General features: G+C 39.4%; 1 protein-coding gene across 1 annotated transcript in view; it reads left to right on the top strand.

The window, feature by feature from the left end:
- Positions 1–20,042, top strand: part of MALRD1 (MAM and LDL receptor class A domain containing 1) — a 226,792-nt gene that overhangs the window by 51,973 nt on the left and 154,777 nt on the right. Inside the window, exons 15-22 of the mRNA XM_083467342.1 lie at positions 14–160; positions 1,092–1,244; positions 1,914–2,019; positions 3,450–3,817; positions 4,574–4,995; positions 13,067–13,154; positions 13,684–13,860; positions 15,201–15,375. Of these exons, the coding sequence (XP_083323468.1) occupies positions 14–160; positions 1,092–1,244; positions 1,914–2,019; positions 3,450–3,817; positions 4,574–4,995; positions 13,067–13,154; positions 13,684–13,860; positions 15,201–15,375 (1,636 nt within the window). The remainder of the gene's footprint in view (positions 1–13; positions 161–1,091; positions 1,245–1,913; positions 2,020–3,449; positions 3,818–4,573; positions 4,996–13,066; positions 13,155–13,683; positions 13,861–15,200; positions 15,376–20,042) is intronic.

The following is a 20,042-nucleotide window of genomic DNA, read 5'->3' as shown; positions in this document are numbered from 1 at the left end:
CTGTTTTTTTAAGGGGCAACCATGTTGGAAACCTCTGATTCTTCATCTCTTTATTGTCCACCTGGATTGTTGGCATGTAAGAATGGAGACTGTATTACTTCTGACAAGTTTTGTGATTTCACTCCTGATTGCCCAGATGGCAGTGACGAAGCCCTGTGCTGTAAGTGAAAACACATTGATCTGTAATTCATGCTTAAAGATCTTTAAATGTGCATGTCAATAGCCTTATGGCTATTTCATTAGGAGGATCAGTTAATTAAGACAAACCACGCAGAAGGTGAAGCACTTTCACCCAGCGTCTTTATTGATGTCTTTGTGTACAGTTGTGGCTACTTCTCAGGTTAAAACTAAAATTGAAAATGACTCGTCAGAATAACAGAACCTCAGAAAGTGATATCTAGAGCTTCACTTTTCAAAGGAGGAATTCAGCTTTGCTTCCAGCTTTGCTTTCTTAAAACAGTCTTGTCTCTCTCTTAATACAGACACTCACAGCAGGGCTGTATAGTGTTCTAACTGATTTGATAAGGATGATGTCTGGCATGTGGAAACAGGAGCAAAGCTGGAGCTTGTGAACACACCTGTTCAAAGCTAAATAATACTCTAGGTCAGGCTTCCTTAACCTCGGCCCTCCAGATGTTTTTGGCCTACAACTCCCATGATCCCTAGCTAGCAGGACCAATGGTCAGGGATGATGGGACTTGTAGTCTCAAAACATCTGGAGGGCTGAGGTTGAGGAAGCCTACTCTAGATCATACATGGACTTTCTTTGATCCCTTGGCCCACCAATTTGTTTTTAAGTGTGCAAGTTGTGCAAACTCTGTTTTGTTCATAGAACCAGGTGCTCTTGGGTCTCCCTTCCCTGTGCAGTCCCTTGCACCTCCAAATAACTGCCTTGGAAGGTTGAGGAACCCTCCAGAACAGCATAGGAAGTAGTGTGGTGGTTGCAGGGCTATGGGGCATCAGAACAGCACTTTCTAATTAGGCGCATTCCAGTTCACCTCCCCTTCCAACTGATCTTGTCCTTCTGCATATACTGGTTGCTAACCTGTCAGATAAATTGATGCAGACTAAAATAAATAAATATATTCCAGCTGCTAAATGTGACTTTGAAACAGACAGCTGTGGCTGGATGGAAACAGCCAGGGGTGATGCATTTGATTGGGTAAGGAGCTCCAGAAGCAGTCTACCCCCTGCTTTCCAGAAGCAAGCTCCAGCACGGGACCACACCTATAACCAACCTGCAGGTAAGGTCTTACCCATGGCCAGCTTCAGGTGTGAGTGGAACATCAGCACAATATTCTTTGGTGGTTCCTATCCTATATAAGGGGGTTTCTCTGGGATGTTTTCCTGGTGGTTATGGTGGGCAGCAGCATAATGCACTCTAATGATCAGGGGATGACAAAGTCTTGGAGCCACCACCATTTTAATTTCCCACAGTATTGGGGGCATTGTAGGAATGAAAATGGTGGTGACTCCTAGACCCAGTCACCTGGCACTTATTGGAAAACCAGGAAAAAAAGCATTGTTTTAAAAGTAAATACAGGACATGTGGCTAAGGTTGCTACATAGTCATGCCAGGCATGATCTCAATCAATCTAAGTAGGAAAACCATCCATAGGTGCAATTTTATGTCAGAACACTTTTCAAGGGATGTAGTACAGATTTGTGTGGCTTTTTTTCTTTATTATGTTTTATTTATGTTTTTAGGGATGATGGGAGTTGTAGTCCCAAAACATCTGGAGGGCCAAGTTTGGGGGTGCCTGTTTTAATATATTTTTAATCTTTTGTTGGAAGCAACCCAGAGTTGCTGTGAAAACCCAGTCAGATGGGCGGGGTATAAATAATAAAATTATTATTATTAATTATTATATGTACTTAGTGGGAAAATAATTTCATTTTGCTCTTCTTAACAGGCCATTTTATGTTCATTCTAAGAAACAGCAGCAGTTTCTCACAGACTGCACAGCTACGAAGCCCAAAATTCAGCCAGGCTGGATCAGGTTGCACAATGACCTTCTGGTATGAATGAAGTTTGATTTTTGTGTTTAGAGGAAGACACGGCTGCCTTTGAAATGAAAAAGAGGGCAGTGTTTGTCATTGTATGTGCTTTGTTCTGCAATATGTGGAATGCATTTTTAGTATTTGTTTTGAAAGTAGATTTGGATAAATTCACTACCCAAGAAAAATGTTAAACCCTTTGAACACATTTACAGCTTCTATGTCTGACTACTTGGTATATTCTGATTATGGCCCATTTCTACTAGTGTAACTCCTGGTTTATTGCAATGATTACCATATTACATTGATATAGCACCAAGTCTTGCACCACTGCTCTGACAAAATCATTGATTTCAAACTATTCAAAGTATTTCATGTGGTAGTGTACTAAATTCTAGGCTGGATCTACACTGACCTGTTTAATGTTATTAGAACAATATTAGATATATTTTTCGAAAATGTTACAGGACATACTTCTAAAGTAAACCTTTTCTTACCTCTATCAAAACACTGTCTCCCTACTACTAGTTGCTGGTTGCTCTGCAGCGCCCTCTGGTGTCAAATTTTAATAAGGCATTATAAATGTTAAAAGTAGAACGTCATGTGGCCATATGGTTATCAGAACCATTCCTTAACCCTTAACGTTAAAAATCATGAGTGTAGGTCCGCCCCAGACTCAATTGAATTAAAATCATTTAATTAATATTTTGTGCTATTTAAACAACAGCATCTCTATTATTTTGTGAATTCTAATTTTATTTTGGACTTCAGTCAGAAATCATTTCCTAGTTCTTTCTGACTGGATTGTTTAACGTTCTTGGGGCTGATTTTTCTGTTTTGTTCTTTCTGGCTTCAGCCTTCCAGCAGTCCTTCTTAAAGGAAATAGAAAGAGGATCATACCAGGCTGATTAACAATGAAACTTGAACTCCTTGACTGTAGTTTCCGAGTTTCTGTATCCTTGAAAATACCTTAGCCATTTCTGTCTCTGTGAGCCCATGACATTTTAAATTCCCTTCAAAAATCCAAAGTTCTCTCAAATTCAAAGTGTTTAAATGATTAAAAATCTGAAGCCTGATTAAGAGTAGATAAGCCAGTGTTCCTGATCTTACACACTTTAAATAGCACCAATTGGTTAGACTCATTTCAGCTATAATTCTGCTTAGTATTAATGAATTATACAGATAGTGCATTTGTTTTTTGTATGTAAATCTCTTTATATGCAGTATTAGTATTGGAAGGGTCAAAAAAAGGCCAACAATAATTGTCAGGAAAGACAGTCCATCCTTCTCACATGATTAAACTGCGTCAATTCAAGTAACAACCTGGTGTCTCAAGCAAAGCATAGGTACACTACAAAAAAAAGGTGTTTGAGAGCAAACTTGGTCTCTCTGTGTGCATTTGTTCAGTGTATTGTTGGTGTTGATCCCTAACTTTTAGACTCCCTTCTCAGGTATTACAACTATGGGCTATCAGTTGGAGCAGCAGAAATGCAATTGCTTGTTGATGGACAAAAAGATCCTACAGCCCTTTGGAGGATATATTACAATCAAGGAGATCAGTGGCTAAAGGGTTTCATTCAACTTGGCCGCCTTCCACACCCATTTCAATTATCTCTAGATAAAGTCAGCCTTGGATTTTATGATGGTGTCTCAGCAATTGATGATATAACTTTTGAGAACTGTGCAATGCCACCTCCAGCATTAAACTGCGAAGGCCCTGATCATTTCTGGTGCCAAGACTCAAAGGCTTGCATCGACAGTTTGTTATTGTGTGATCTTGTTGATGACTGTGGAGATGGGTCTGATGAAGACAAATGCGGTAAGACATTGAAACATTTCCCCTTAAATTGCAATGGTCAACTTCAAGCACTGAGTAAATCTTGTGCTTGCGTCTCAGGTGATATCACAGTTCTGTTCACTTCAGTAGACCTAGCACACTGAGTACTTAGAAGAGGGAAGGATTGCACCCGTAAAGAAACCAAGGCCTGTGGAAACTGAATTTTAGAAAATGCAGTCCTTTGCTCACTTAAGCTTAACATTTGCTGATTTCCTACAAACTTTTAAATGGTGCCTCATTCTTAGCACAGTGCTAAGAATAAGTAGGAAATCAGTTGAATTTTCCACATGAGAAGCCTAACAATTTAACACATCCCATTAGTTTACACTTAGCAATGTAAGTTAGTTATCGTTCGTCATTGAAAGTGTCCGAAAATAGATACATATGACAGTATTGCTTGAGCGAAAGTGGCCTCACCAAATTTGCTGCCTGCATTCACAGGTGGCTAGTTCTGGGAGATGGGATCTGTACAAGGTACAGAGTGGGGGGGGGGGGGCTTACTGTTAGCAAGAGTGGCAGCAGCCCGTTTAAAAACAACAAAGTTCTGTTTTTGAAGCTCTGCTGTCATGGGTGTGAGTAGAACTCCTCTCAGCAGCTGACAACTGGCAGCCACCAGTTTCTTCTGTGCAGAATGCCCCACATATAGTATTGACCTGTGGTGTTCCGGGGGGGGGGGAGGGGAATGTGGCATCTCTCTGGCATTTAAAAATCAAAGGCATATACATTCACTGGTTTCAGCAACTGAGCTGCAGTGCGACTTTGAACTTGGCCTCTGCAACTGGGAACAAGATGTGGATGATGACTTCGACTGGACCAGAAACCAAGGGCCAACCTCCACTTTTAACACCGGGCCAATGAAGGACCACACTTTGGGCACAGCCAAAGGGCATTATCTTTACATTGAGTCTTCAGAGCCACAGATGTTCCAAAACCAAGCCGCTTTGCTAAGCCCAGTCTTTAACTCCACCTTTGCACATGGAAAGAAAAGCTGCATTTTTCGCTTCCATTATCATATGTTTGGAAAGCACATTTACAGGCTGGCAGTTTCCCAGAGAACTGTGAGCAATACAAGGGGGCAGCTGCTGTGGCAAACATTTGGCGATCAAGGCAACAGATGGATAAAGGAAGTGCTCTATGTTGAGAGTTCAGAGCCATTTCAGGTATGCTTACTTAGAGTGACATGAAACGTTTATGAAGATTTTTCCTTTCCTTTCCTTTCCAAATGGAAGTTTGACTGTTAGATCACATTTCCTTTGAACCAATTTCTGACCAGACATTAACTGGGCATATCTTTTGTGGCTATTTAACACCAAAATATATTGTAAAGGCATCACTAACCTTTAGGGGCCAGTGGGCACATTTTGAATTCTGTGGAAGTGTTGTGGGCATCAGTCACAAAATAGCTGTGTGTTGGGTGTAGCACAGCACAAAATGGCTGCCACATCTAAAAGATCATAGAATGAGGGAAGGCCACAATATGGTATGGAATGCAGGAGGCTGCAGTGGAAGGTTATAGGTGGAAAAGTTCTGTTTCATAAATGTGAACTCATTCCATCCATGGAAGGAAATTTTGGATCTGTGTCATTCAGTCTTTGATTTTCTCTTCAGTGGGAAATCAATTCCTGATGCAAGTTTCATTCACAGAGTACAGTGCTACTCTATACTCCCCCCCACCATATAGTTGTTTGAGTTTCCTCTGTTGTTTCAGACTAATCAAATATATTAAACATAAATGTCTACCAGTGACAAAATGGTATACAAAAAAGTCTTTCTTATGCCTTTAATAATAGCTATAGAAATCTAAAGGCCTCTGTAATCAGGTACCCATAATGTTAGTTTAGGGCATCAAGTAGTTTGCTTGTTTATCACCTAACATTTGCTCCTAAGATGTGCTGGATTTTATCTATTCAGTGTGGTTGGAAACTGTGTTAATTGCCCCCATGTGGTGCTGCCAAATTATAAGAAACCACTAAAAATGCCTCTAATATCTTATTATTCCATAATAACTGCTGCAGGTCTTTATTAACGACTCTTACAAAGTTCTGTTCATACATAGCTACATCGTATAAGTTGATTACCCCTGCTGCTTTTTGTGATTCTCATTATCCACATATCCTAGACTGAATTTGCTAAAATGCTGAGAATGGGGATTTAGTGTGCAATTTTGCATGAAAAACTGCAACAATGATTTACATAACATTTGAGAGTGAAGAATTATTTGGTACTTGAAAGAGCAACCTATTTAAATAACCAAATATTTATTCATACACTCTCAAATATTAGATTCCTCTTGACGTCCTGCAGATACAGTTTTTGTTGGTCACATTGCTATCCATAGGCAAGTTACCAAAGTCTGAGCTGGAAGAAACTTGATGTTTGCACTAGTCCCTAGCATAAACTAACAGAAAATATTACTTTGTGCCAAAATAATTTGCTGTCAGACTGCTCTACTTTCATGTTGTTTAAGTCTAACATGAAATTCACAACATGCTATACATGTCTACTCAGATGTAATCCAGCTGAGGTCTAAGGGACTTATTCTTGGGGAATATTGCAGTCTCAGAAATAGGAAAGTTGTCTGCATCAAAGAAGCCATGTACACTGGAACAGAAATCCAGACTACAAAATGGAAGAGATACAGCTCAGTTTTATTTGACAGTACAACTAGAAGTAAGTACATGGCTCATGTGGTCCCAGAACAATAAATTTGCCCATACTGTAAGTTTGTAGTACCATAAAACTGTCCGTGGGTCTCCAATCACAATGGGATAATTAGCAAACAACAGTGGCTCACAGCAAGCTCTTGACACTTTTAGTACAGAGGGATAGCCAGTCCCTCTGATCTTCAGGTGTAAGCAAGACTTAACTTTTTTCTGAATTGTCCAAGGGACATTTGGTGTTGCTGAATAGGTTTTGCCACACAGTCTACATAAACAGTGCTTGCGAGCAAGTGAACTCCCTTACAGTCAGATCCTTGTCTACTAGATGCCCATCGTCTGTGAAATCCTAGGCCTTCACATCCTTTTTTGAACAAGCTTTCATTTCATAATACTTTTGACTTGTGAACCTGTGGAAAGGGTCCATTGTACATCACTTAGTTTTTTAGGAACATAAAAAATGGGTTCAGAAAAAAAGCATTTAGTCTCTACTGAAAAGATGGGGCAGGGGAAACAGAAGAGGAGGAAGCAATAAGTTTCTAATTAGTTCCAATACGAAGACTTTTTGATTCAACTCCCACTGTGTTAAAATGAAAAATAGACCCAATTTTTGGCATTAGCAACAACGTGATGAAAAATGACATTGACTTTAAAGTCAATTTTCTTAATTTTGAAACACTGGATTAAAATTAATTGCTTTGCATTTATCATATTTGCTTATATCTTATCTCATTTTTCATCTCATGGTTTCTTCTGTGTTGTTTAAAGGAATGAAGGCCTATCTCTGAAAAGTTTTCTGTGCCTTGGCTACTTAGTTCAGTTTAATGATTTATAACCAGTTAAGCATTTGTTTCTCAAAATAGTTTTAGCTATAGGATGCCTTATATGACTAATCATAAATAGCTGATTCTTTAAACTTTAGGGAGGAAAATGAGTGTGTTATAGACAAAGATACTTTACTTTGTCTTTCCTCTTACACAGTTCTGTAGAAAAAAGTATCCAAGAAAACTTGGTTTACATTTTGCTGTAAACACATAGATCTGGAAAAGACTGAATTGCCTAGAGCATATAACACATTCAGTCACAACAGGATGCCTCATGGTGACAGCATAGAGAAATAGAGAAATAGAGAAATAGGCAGAGGTGGGGCAAGGATAGGACAGGAACAGGAGTGGGATGACTTGCATGGCATCTTTCCACCACCAGATCAGCTTGGTCTGTGCTCCTAATGCACAACAACTAAATTGCAACAAAGAGGGGAAGAGAGATTGTGACTCATTTGCAGACAGAGGAGCTTAGGGGAGTGATGTATCCTACTTTACAGAGGGCAGACCTCTATTTGAAAGACTGTGTGACCCAAGTCTTATTTAAAAATAGGAAGGGACAGCAGGGGCCTTGAAGTTGTCCATCAACCGTTGGTACCTGGACAGCACACTATGCAGGCACAAAGTTCACCTAGTCCAGGGGTCTGCAACCTTTAAGACAAAAAGAGCCACTTGGACCCGTTTTCGAAGAGAAAAAAAACTGGGAGCCGCAAAACCATTGCGACATTTAAAACAAATATATCTCCGGAGCCGCGATCTGACAGCGGGCGGGAAGGTGATGTCGGGACGGTGCGTGACTAACGCACACACTGCCCCCATGCGACGTCACAGCCAGTACAGCGCCTGCCACAGTGGGGAGTGTCGGGGCGCACAATGCGCCTCCTCCCCTCGCTAGTATCCGCCCCGGAGCTGCGGCAAAGGTGTAAAAGAGCCACATGCGGCTCCGGAGCCACGGGTTGCAGACCCCTGACCTAGTCTCAGTCTTCCAAACGCTGCTAAAATGGATTATATTTCTATGTAAATTATAGTCATTATTTCTAGATTTGCTTCTCTATAAATAAATTAGCATATGCAGGCATGACACAAAACTATGTCTTCTTTTTTCCTTTTCCTTTTTTTTTTTTTTTTTTTTGGTGATGCATTGCCTTTTTTTAAAGTGATGAATCAGGAGCCACTCTAGAGGCAAAGGGACATGGGCTTTCCCTCCGTGGTCCTTTAAAGTGGCTTACAACTCCAGGATCTGGGGAAAATTGGGGTCTGAATTAAATAACCGTCCAACACAATTTCCCCCTTCCTTTTAGGCCTCAGGCTGATAAGATGGAAGCTGTTAGCACATGCTGCCTGTTAGTCTATCTTGCAACATCAAGACCCACACTTGTTCATTATTTCATGTTTCCAATATTCTGTGCACATTCTGTGGCCAAACAAACAATCTACTCTGCTTTTGAAAATAGAATAGAAATAGAAGATGGCACACATACACCCAAATTAAAACAATAAGAAATGTAAACACACACATATATATTAAAATACCATAAAACCGCAGAATAAAACGAGCTGTGAAAAAAGTAAAAGAAAAATCCAGCAGCTATAAAACACAAAGTTAACTTCTCAAAATCTCAGAAGGTAGATTAAATAACTATACATTCTGAATAACCACAGAACTTATGGAGGAATTGGGAAGAATGGGTCGTACTACTGTTGGAAGGAATTGCTTTCATATCTGCCAGGAGACATATTAACCTATGAATTTCCATAGCATCAGCTTTGTCCTTACTGCAGCAGTTTTAGATAACAGAAAGTTCAATTTGTTCTAAAAATAATCAGTATTTCTCTTTAATATACAGTAAGTTAAATATAATGTATAATTCTCATTTACAGAGAATTATTTCTTATGTAATATTTGACCAACTACGTATGAGCCTTGTAAGTTTCATTCAAGCTGGATCTGCAAAGTTCTTAGAGCTAAAAGAAACCGGGAACTATTTATCCTCATTCAGATAATAAATGAGATGTGAAATTAGCTTCATGGTAAATGAGTTCCCTGGAGGATGGTACAGTATATATAATGGAATCTGAGGTTTGCACATACTCAGCTGGCAGATGCTTTTTAAAATGGCTTGCATTTTGGAACCGAATTCTGACAAATCTTTCTTCACTACAAAAAAAAGTAGATAAGAAACTGATACTATTTGCACCTTTACATTGGTAGCTATGGCAGAACATTTAATTTTTCTTTGGAGTTTTGTGAAAAACCTCTTTGCCATGTATCACGAAGAGCAGAAATCAAGATTGCTTAGGCCAACTTGTAAGAATTATCTTGGATATATCTAAGGGTCAGTTATGTTGTGCTATATTTTTACGTGTTTGATTACAGGTGTGGTGGGTCTTTGCCCCTCCCTAAGCCTCAGGGGTGGGTGTGGGTGTGATTGGGATCACAGCTGCCAAGGAAAAGGTTAATCATCCCATTGCCTCATCCTGCAATCCCAATTAAAATCGGCCACCTCAGCACCAGTCAGTAAATATGGAAAAGAAAAGCACACAGTAACTTGCTATGCACTTAAAGTAACGTCTTGTTTGGACCTAAGAGCTCCCAGTTTGGAAACAGCAGAAACCATACTATCAGGATTTTCTCAATTAATGTTCTCAATTAATGAAAATTAGTTTGAAGTCTGTGAATGCAATTCAGTATAAGGGTGGAAAATGGGCAGGAGAAGATGGCAACTGTGTCAGATGATGACAGGTCCAGAATGTACAGTAAGTATTTGTAATTTTAAAAATAACATCCAGACAAAACAGTTACTATTGGTTAGTGGTACTGATGGGTCTGGAAGAAGTATTCAACCTGTTCTAAAAGAGTTTTTTGTTTGTTTGGGGGTAGGTACTCTTGATTTTGCCTCAGTTACAAATGTGCAGGTGACAGTGGTAGCCAAGAATGTCTTTTGCCACCTCTATTTGGTTTGCCAAGTGTACCCTTTCCTGAATGAAGACCTAGCTCCAACAGTTCATGCTACTGTCTCCTCCTCTATTTAATAAGTGACACAAATCTGTGTACCCAGTACTGAACTTAAAACACAGCTAGGACAGATACAGGATAGATATGGATTGTGTACACATCATGTGTACTCTGCCTCCAAGACCAGCCTGAAAGAATGTGTTATACTTTATAATCAATATCCCATTACCCGAAGCAAGGCTATTATTTATCCGTAACATATTAAATAAAGGAAAACCCCAAATTGAATATTCAGACTAATTTTGGAAATAATGTGGCATTGTACACAAATAATTTTGACTATATGTTTATTATAATGCAGTCTTGGTATTTTTCTTCCTTTGACAGTCTCTTAGGATGAATTCCTTTTACGTTATTATTCTCCCACATCCACACTTCTATTGGCAAATTTACTTTATCTGCACTGAATTGTAGCTAACTGGAGTTTGCCTACCTATCAAAGGGAAGCTCCTGGCGTGTAAAAACAGACACTCATTCTTTTTGTATCTTGCAAGAATCCTTCCTATTTGTTATTCATTGCTAGTTTTCCAAAAGTGAAAATATTTACAAGAACTAATTAGCTGTAGGAGAAAGGATGTAGCAAAACATAATGTCTAAACATACATTCCCACATTTGACCTGAATCTGTTTACCACATCCCCCATCCTTCATTCCCTCACCTAAATGCCAATGATACAGAACTGAAAAGAACATCATCTTATGTAAATGTCTGATGAGGAACATTTGTTTTTCAAAATATCAGTTGCATTACAATTTAAGTTGCACTTTTCCAGCTTATTTTTTTCCTGTCACTCTTTAGTTTTGAAAAATATGGATGTATTGTCTAAATTATTACCTGTAGCTTATGGCGCATGGAAATCTAATATTGAAACTAAGATGTATCTTTCTGTTTATCCAGACTGTGGGATTCATGTGTCTGCTTTTTATGATTGACGAGAGCATTATTGTAGGGCATGTGCATGCAAGGGTTTTATAGGCGTTCAATCATTTCCCCAAACCACATGACATCTGAATGTGCAGTTTTGATCTACTGCCTGTATTGCATAGCTGATGTTGGAAATTATGCTATCTACATGGATGGTACTACCCAGACTGGGAAAGGCTAATCTGTCCTTTTCCAAAACTGGAAATTTATAAAATTTAAAGAGACGGGGGATTTTAATGTCATCTCATCCAGTTAGGCCTTGGTATTAAAACTTTTTAGGGTGTGTAGGAAGGAAGAAACTGTAGGAAGGAAGCAAGAAAGGCGCACACAGGCACATATGTTGGGAATGTGTCCTCATGTTCCTTATTTGACCGTGTTCTCACTACCGTGTTCTACCCTGGTTAGTTCTCTCCAGGTTGAAGGGCCCTTGGCATAAATCCTTCATTTTAACTGTTTCCAATAATAGATTTTGGAATCAGACCAGATAATCAGGCTCTCCATCTTTTGTGCTGATAAAGAATGCCCAAATGCATTTAACAGTGTCCAAGACTAAGACAGAATATGAGCTCTCCAATCTAAAATACTGTGGACAAGATCTAAAAGAACTCACAAGAAAAAAGTGTCCCTCTGTCTTTGTTTGTATTCCTTCCCCGTGTTGCAGTGCCTTACATCTCATATGGCATGCCACTTTCGAAGCTTCTCCAGACTTCAGGGGCAGCTTAATTGGGGAGCTACCTGGGTGTCTTTCTGTCAAGGCAAGTCCTTTAAACTCTGGACATAATGAAATATAACTATTTAACTAAATAAAAGCACTGGCAGAAGGATTACTGCCAGTGCCACTGGGCTTAATGTCTTCTCCCCCCACATGCCCCACACTGGCCTCAAGTATTCTCCATAGGGCTAGGGGAAACCCCAGAACAGATTTATGGGGTGCATGGGGTAAGGAGATGGAGAGAATGTTACATTGCACAAGTAGAAATCTTTGCTGACCAAACCAGCAACTTAGTGTTATGTTGAGTCCAACCCATTGTATTTGAACTGGAGTTTAATTTAAGTTGCACCACTTTATTTAGCATAAGATAAAAACCATAATACCACGGATATTGATTATAGTCAGATATCTATTAGATCTTCTTTAGTCATTTGGGAGCTCCTTCACTCTGAGCAGCTCCTTCATATTTTCAGCATGATGTGAAGTTCTTGTGATTCATTCCTGCCCATGTAGTTGAGTCATGTACATGTGCTTCCAGGATAAGGCCTCACATATGGCTGGGGTGACATCTAAAGGGAACCTCCATATAGAAAGTCTGTTCTCTAATAGCATTTCTTGAAATGCTATATCTTTACTGTTCGTCGAATAATATAATAGCATCTTCATTTTGGTTCATTTTAATGGTATTCCCCCAATATTATGTTTCAGACACATGATGACTGAAATCATTAACCATGATTAATTATGTAATGATTACTACTGAATGTGCTAACAATGATGAGGCTCTAACTATAGAATCTTGCCATAATTCTATATTACAGTGATATTTTAATGGGCTTACACATGGCTGTGTAGCCAACCACACTAATGCTTTAAGTGTTCCTTGTGATTAAAAGGAGCACCAGGGAGTGTTAATCATGATTAGTTTCTCTCATAAACACAGTTTATCCTCAAGAAAGGCTATAAGCGCTTCATAAAAAGTCAAAATCGTACTCTTTTGAGGGGAGGGGTATAAATGGATATTAAACATGTAATTAGAAGTGGAAATCCTCTCAGTGGCGGTGACAGATGGCTTTTTAATTATTGCTTTTTCTTAGATCTTGGTGGAAGGTACTGTGGGGGATGGCTTCACTGGAGACATTGGAATTGACGACCTATCTTTTATGAACTGCACACTTTACAACGGTAAGGAGAAATCTAGACTTAAAACTTTTAGTGTGGCCAAATTGTGACTTATAGTTCGCATGCAAATGAAGTTCCCAATCCCAGAAATGCAGAAAGCACGAAAATGAATAGCTATTTTGGAAGAAGTCATAGAATCGTTGAGTTAGAGAGAGCTTTGTAGACCACCTAGTCCAATCCCCTGCTCAAGGCAAGAATTCCAGAGCTAGAATTCCCTCTATATGAGGGAGAACCCACCGCCTTTCCAGGTAATTGGTTCCACTGTTGAATGGCTCTTAGAGTCAAGGAGTATCGCTTACTGTTCAACAAAAAAAACCCTATCCTCCTATAACTTAAGTGCATTAGATCTTGCAAATAGCAAACACCTACACCTGCCCAGCTATTTGAATGTCACCCGCTCAGTCTTCTTTTCTCCAGGTTAAACCTCTTCTCATTGGGCTTGCTTTCCATGCTAAGGGCCATTCCTCATATATGAAAAAATAGGGTATTTGCGAAACTCATAAGAGATAACTGTAACCATTTGCTTCTTAAGGGAATTTGCCAGTTGATTCAACAACTCCTTCAGGGACATCCATTCCCGTGACACTTCCTATGAACAACTGTACAGAAAAAGAATTCATCTGCAGAGCCACTGGCCGATGCATCAATATCACCCAGAAGTGTGATTTCCGTCCTGATTGTTCTGACAGATCTGATGAGTCATTTTGTGGTGAGCATAAGAATTATTAATGAATACTGATGCATTAAGTTGACCTGATTATTTCATGTTGCTATTCCATGTTCATATTAGATTGCTATTCTATGTGCATATCTCAATTTTTTTGGGTATCTTCCCCATTCTCAAAGTAATTCAGTTTAGGTGTTTCGCTCAAAGAAACTGTTGTGTGCTCTTTCATATGATGCTGGGATTTGAAATGGCAGTAATTTAGAAGAAATGCCTCCAGCATGCATTGTTCTGCCCATTTCTCATTTTTAAAGTTACATATAATTGTTTGGTTTACTAAACTGACCAATGACTACAAAGCACCTTTGCACTCATCTGCATGCAAAAGGCTATGGAAATTTGAAGCAATGAGTTGAAAATATGTGCCATTAAGTTATCTAGCTTGGTTTCTTATGCAAAATAAGCCTATAGGAGCACTGTATAATCATTGTTGATTTCATAGTACTTGATAGAGCCAATTTAATAGCTCATAACCAAAAAGCTCAACCTAAAATATTTGCTCTGCATAACACATGGTAGGTCTTAATGGTTCCATAACAGTTAATGAATTTAATATATATATTCTGTTTCATTCTTGTTAAATAAATATTCTGGAGACAGTGGCTTTTCAAACTTGACAGAGATGCCACAGACTTCAAAATAGCTTTGTGGTTTTATTGAATAAATGAATTCTTTATTTATAAAAGGCAAAAGCCTTCACATCAGTTGTCATACCTAGGAACATAACAGGCTGTCATGTCACCAGTACCATTGACAGCCTAAATTTAGGAACAATTATTATAAGAACAAAACCCCTTCACTTATTACTACTGTTCAGAAGGAGAACAATATTTTGTTTAATACTACAAAAGCTAACTTTTTGAAATGAGGGGAGGGGTTGCTTTTAAGCAGAGCTATAAAAGAAACATTCAGGAAAATAGTATGTTAAATCTGCTCTCTTGGAAGAGACACAAATACAAAATCATGCTTTAACAATTGTGCTGATCATAGTTAGAGCAGTAGCCAGCCAGAACCATTTTGTTGGTTGTTTGGTTGGTTTGGAAATTTCAATGTCCCACCCTTCAGTTTAGAACACACCTTTCAATACAGTATATCATAAAAAGGTTAAAAACCATCATGGGGGAAGAACATTTTGGGCAGGCTCTTATTGCTTGCAATAACAAAGTTTGCATTGCTCTGACACAGAATACCAGTGAGAGCGTTCACACAGCAACTACTAGTGCCTTGTAAAGAAACTAGCTAAACTGTCCATGGAAATGAAATGACATTTCATGTCTATATTGTTCAATATAATTCCAATGTTATTTTCTTTCTTGTTTCAATAGCCTCAGATGCTTGTGACTTTGACAGTGGAAACTTCTGTGAATGGTATCAGCCTGCTGCTCAAGTGGCAACAAGAACTTCATCCCATACTGTTAATATATTCCAGTGGGGCCTTGGAAAAGGAGCCAGCATCCACCCAGGTGGAGAGGGCCATAGACCGTTGACTGATCATACTACGTGAGTGCAATGGTCAAACCACTCAGAATTATATGTATTTCTTTCAGGCTGTGTGGATTTAGCCGGTTGTGATAGATTTTAACAGTGAGTGTGCTGCTGCTGCTGCTGCTTTGGTCTGCTTAAAATAGTTCTGAACAATTGGAAACAGAAAACACAATTTACTTGATGGAGTTTTTCCAGGGTTTCAGGCATGGGATTCTCCAGACATATCCAGAAATGCTGGAGATTGAACCTGGACCTTCTGCATACAAAGCATGTCTTCTACCACTTAGTTACAGTTCTTCCGCTATCTTTACACTGGATTTCTTAGACTGTGTGTGTATGTGTGTGTGTGTGTTTGTGTTTAAATTATATAAATTATATCTAGAGTCTCCAAAGTCTGGTACATATGTGCATTATAACAATGGAACATTGTATTTTGAGTCAGATTGTTGGTGCCATGTGGGGGGCGGGGTCTCATTTTGCCAGCAGGATAGTGCACTTGATTCCATTACCACACCTACTGACTTGAATCTGACGCAAATTGAGGATAAACACTTTGAGCCCAGACTTCTTACAGCACCTACGGCAGGCAATGTCTCACATACCCTCCCAGGTCTTCACATAACAAACACTGGAATTGCCTTGGACTCAAGGGGGGGGGGGAGTGGCAATTGATTTCTGGTGGGTTCATTATGCAGACCATCATTTCCTAGTAAAAATATTATTTGGATTTGTGCATAATATGCTGAACAATAAAAAGATTTAATGTGTGTGTTTTGTTGCATGCTAGCTGTGTTTGCTTGTATATAAATATGAGGTCCTGCAATTGTCTGTAAGCCAAACTGTGGCTCATTGGATCATTTAGTGTGGAGCCAGTGTGGTGTAGTGGTTAAGAGCGGTAGTCACGTAATCTGGGGAACCGGGTTCGCGTCTCCGCTCCTCCACATGCAGCTGCTGGGTGACCTTGGGCTAGTCACACTTCTTGAAGTCTCTCAGCCCCACTCACCTCACAGAGTGTTTGTTGTGGGGGAGGAAGGGAAAGGAGAATGTTAGCCGCTTTGAGACTCCTTAAAGGGAGTGAAAGGTGGGATATCAAATCCAAACTCTTCTTCTTTTCTTAGGATCTATTTGTGTGGATCTATTTGTGTGGATAAGGCTGTATCAAGTGCATAACTGCTAGTGGAAATGATTCTAAGAATTCTTATATGGCTTATATTGGAACAGGCATCCTATGGTGCTGTTTCCCTAGTGACACCCACTGTTTTCTCAGATAGACTCTGTTAAGTTATTGGCTGAATGTCATTGGGGTAATAGCTGCTCTCTGTTGGGTCTGGATCTGATTTGACATGACAGTCAAAAGCAGCAAGCAGCCATATAATCTTATACCCTGACCAAGTGGGAAAAACTGGAACTGTTAAAGCATTTGCCAAGTGAAACCTCAATTTCATATTGTGCCAAACCACAGAAGAGTTGCAAAACTGTAAATAAATCATGCCAACTGTGATTAGATGCTGTGCTGGAATGTCTGCTTCCATCTTTGTTACTTGAGAGTGAGATTTTATCCCATTGTTTCCTTTTCCTTTCAAGCTCAGAGGATTTATGATGGAATGTTAATGAGATGTGCTCTGTTTTGGATGAGCCACAGAAGAATTGTGAATTAATTTCAGCTCTTTGTCAGAAGCAGCCAAACTTAAAGCACAACAAAATAACAACAACAAAGAAGAACAGTAGATTTTTAGCTAGTATTCAGCAATTGTTGTGTTAAATATGGAATTCTTCATCTCTGGTGCCCTTTGGTTTGTGAATTATTAACCATGCTGTTTTTAATCAGGTAGTGGGAAACCTGAGAGCTTTTTGAATTTTCAAAGGAAGAGAAGTGAGTTAAAATAAGTAAAATCAAAGGCATTGTGAAAGAAACAGGAATCACATTGATTACCATCCAGTCTTGGCTTATTTATGTGACTATAATATGTTTAGTTTGGCTGCCATCAGGCTTGTCCCAATATCCTTTGTTGGTAAAAAGTACACTTATATTAGGTTATTTATTTATATTTAATCACATTTTTAGGTCGCTGTAGTCACAAAAGTTCTTAGGGGTAGCAAGAAGAACTTAAAAATTTATACCAATACACACTACTACTACCACCACCAACAACAACAACCAGTTTAAATCCGTCTAAAACAAATAACATCTATTCAGATGTGACCCACACTCAAAACGTGGAAACAGTCTCACAGCTGGAGCTTTGTCCTGGGTTGTTGTTTTTTTGGTATGTGTAACTGCAAAATAGTTTCCACTACCTAGGGTTGCTATATTTCAAAGTGAAAAACTCAAAAAAAGACAAGAAAAGAATATATGGCAGCCCTACCACTATCAAAGAGATATGTTGCCTTTATACTTAACAGTGGCTTGCCCTTTGGGGAATGGAAGTTCAATGACAAAGCACATCTCTGGTTATGTGAGCAAGTCTTCCACAGCACTACATATCACTTTTTGGCCATTAACTGCAAAACACTAAAGATTTCTCAGAATGAACTAAATTCCTCTTTGCTCATCTGCTGAAAAGCCTGTGTACCTTTTACCTATAGTGCATATAGTGTATGATTGCATTCATAAATTAACCTGAGTAATTTTCTTCCGACAAGAAATTCATTTTGCAGTTAATTATGTTACTGTGGATTAAATGGTAATTATCTGATTCTCTAAGGGCTCTGATTTCTGTGGAACTGATTCTGTACTCCAGCACTAAGGCAGAAACAAGGGGTTTCTTAGTGTGAGGGATATTGGAAAGTTTGCCTTCCTATTTTTGTAGTCTTCCATTTTTGTAGTCTTCCATTTGGACACAGTAGTTGATGTGACTTTCAAGCAATGATGGCACTGAATTAACACCCCTCTCTCAGTTGAGTCAGGGAACTGCAAGAGAAGAACCATCAGCCTGCACTAACTCTGTGGATGAAGCTACATGTGGGAGAGGGGTTTACTGAGGGTGAGTGAAACCCTCTTCAGGCAGCAACACAAAGAGGAGGCAAATAGGCCCCAGCACATCTTTTCTGTGTGCTTTTCAAAAAGCCTCTCCCCCCGCCCTGCCCTTTTTCAAAAAGTCCTTCCATAGGCAGCCAAAGCAAAGGAGATGGAATAGTCTCAGCCCTTCCCCAACCCCAACATCCTCCAAAAACCCAAAGGGGTAGTAGCATCTTTCCTTTTGATTTGATTTGTTATATTTCTATGCTGCCTTTCATTCAAATCAATCCCAAAGCGGCTTACAAACAATACATAACAAGAACATTATAGAACACTATAAAACATCACAAGTACAGCATAAATCATATGAAATAATTAACAAGTCACCAGTGGAAGAATTACAATCTAAAAAACATTGTAAACAAAGCAACAACTAAAAAAATAAGCTAAACACCGCAGTTAAGGCAAAAAGCATATTCTGTGATTAACAGCATTTATAATCCATAAAACAATATTAACAAAATAGCAACCAAAAAATAAACTAATTGCTGTTAAGATCATACACACCCACTCCACACCCCCATAACTCATATTATCTCACTATATTCAGCTCACTAAAATGCATATACACATAATGCCTATGGCAGCAATGCCGTTCTGGAAGTTCTTTGGGCAGGAAGTAGGGTTGCACAGGTGAAACCAACCGCCCTCTGATGGCAGACAGAGTCTCTCTTCCCTCACAGTTCTTCCTCTGGAAACAGCTCTCTTATGAAGGCTCCTAGGGCTGGACAGGTGAGAAAAGCCATTACTGTACCTGCTGGCCAACACAGTCTCTCTCCCCTTACATATCTCATCCTATCTCTCCTATGCTCTCCCATCTTTGTCCCACAACAGCTGCCCAGGCAACGTCTTTGCTTCAGAAAGAAGGGGAGGAGTTAATGCCATAGCCAATTGGAACTGAACTTCAGCAAGTACTCCGTGTTGCAGAACCAGAGGCATCATACTTGCCCCTCTGTTTGTGTCAGTGGACTCTCCTTGCTTAGAAGGTTGCCCGCACAATTCTATTTCTAGAAGGGCTAGAGACTTCATTAAAAAAAAAAAGCTCAGAGTTTAGCGCCACATCTGGCATAAATCCAGTTCTGACTTCACCCATTGGCTAAAAACACTGAAAGGTAGGAGCAGCCAGGCTGGTTCATGTAACACAAATTGCTTAGCTAGATATCTACACATTATGCTTCATAACTTTCTTTCTAAAAAGGTTAGAGACTTGGTTTGTTTGTTTTTAAAAAAAGTAAGAAATCAAAGTCTGCCACCACTGTTCAACGATGATCCTATTGGATCAGCCTCTAATGATTTTAATTGAGGAGCAGGAGAAATGATAAGTGAAAACAACACAACAAACTAGAAATACTAGAATTTGGCAGTTCATTGTAGTCATATCTCAAACAGATTCTCTCAGTTATTTGGTGCCCCTCAACCACAGGGGCTCTAATTCTGTGCATACTTATAAATCTGCTACTGGTGCTTACCTCTCTGAATGCCTTTTGGGGAGGGACAGGGTTGGAAGAAGGCTCATACAGTGGTGCCCCGCAAGACGAATGCCTCGCAAGATGAAAAACTCGCTAGACGAAAGGGCTTTGCGGTTTTTGAGCTGCTTCGCAAGACGAATTTCCCTATGGGCTTGCTTCACAAGACGAAAACGTCTTGCGTTTTTTGCAAGTTT

This window comes from Podarcis liolepis (assembly GCF_965112155.1).
Source record: "Podarcis liolepis genome assembly, chromosome: 12".
In the NCBI taxonomy this organism is placed as follows: domain Eukaryota; kingdom Metazoa; phylum Chordata; class Lepidosauria; order Squamata; family Lacertidae; genus Podarcis; species Podarcis liolepis.
This window is presented reverse-complemented; position numbering and strand designations above follow the sequence as displayed.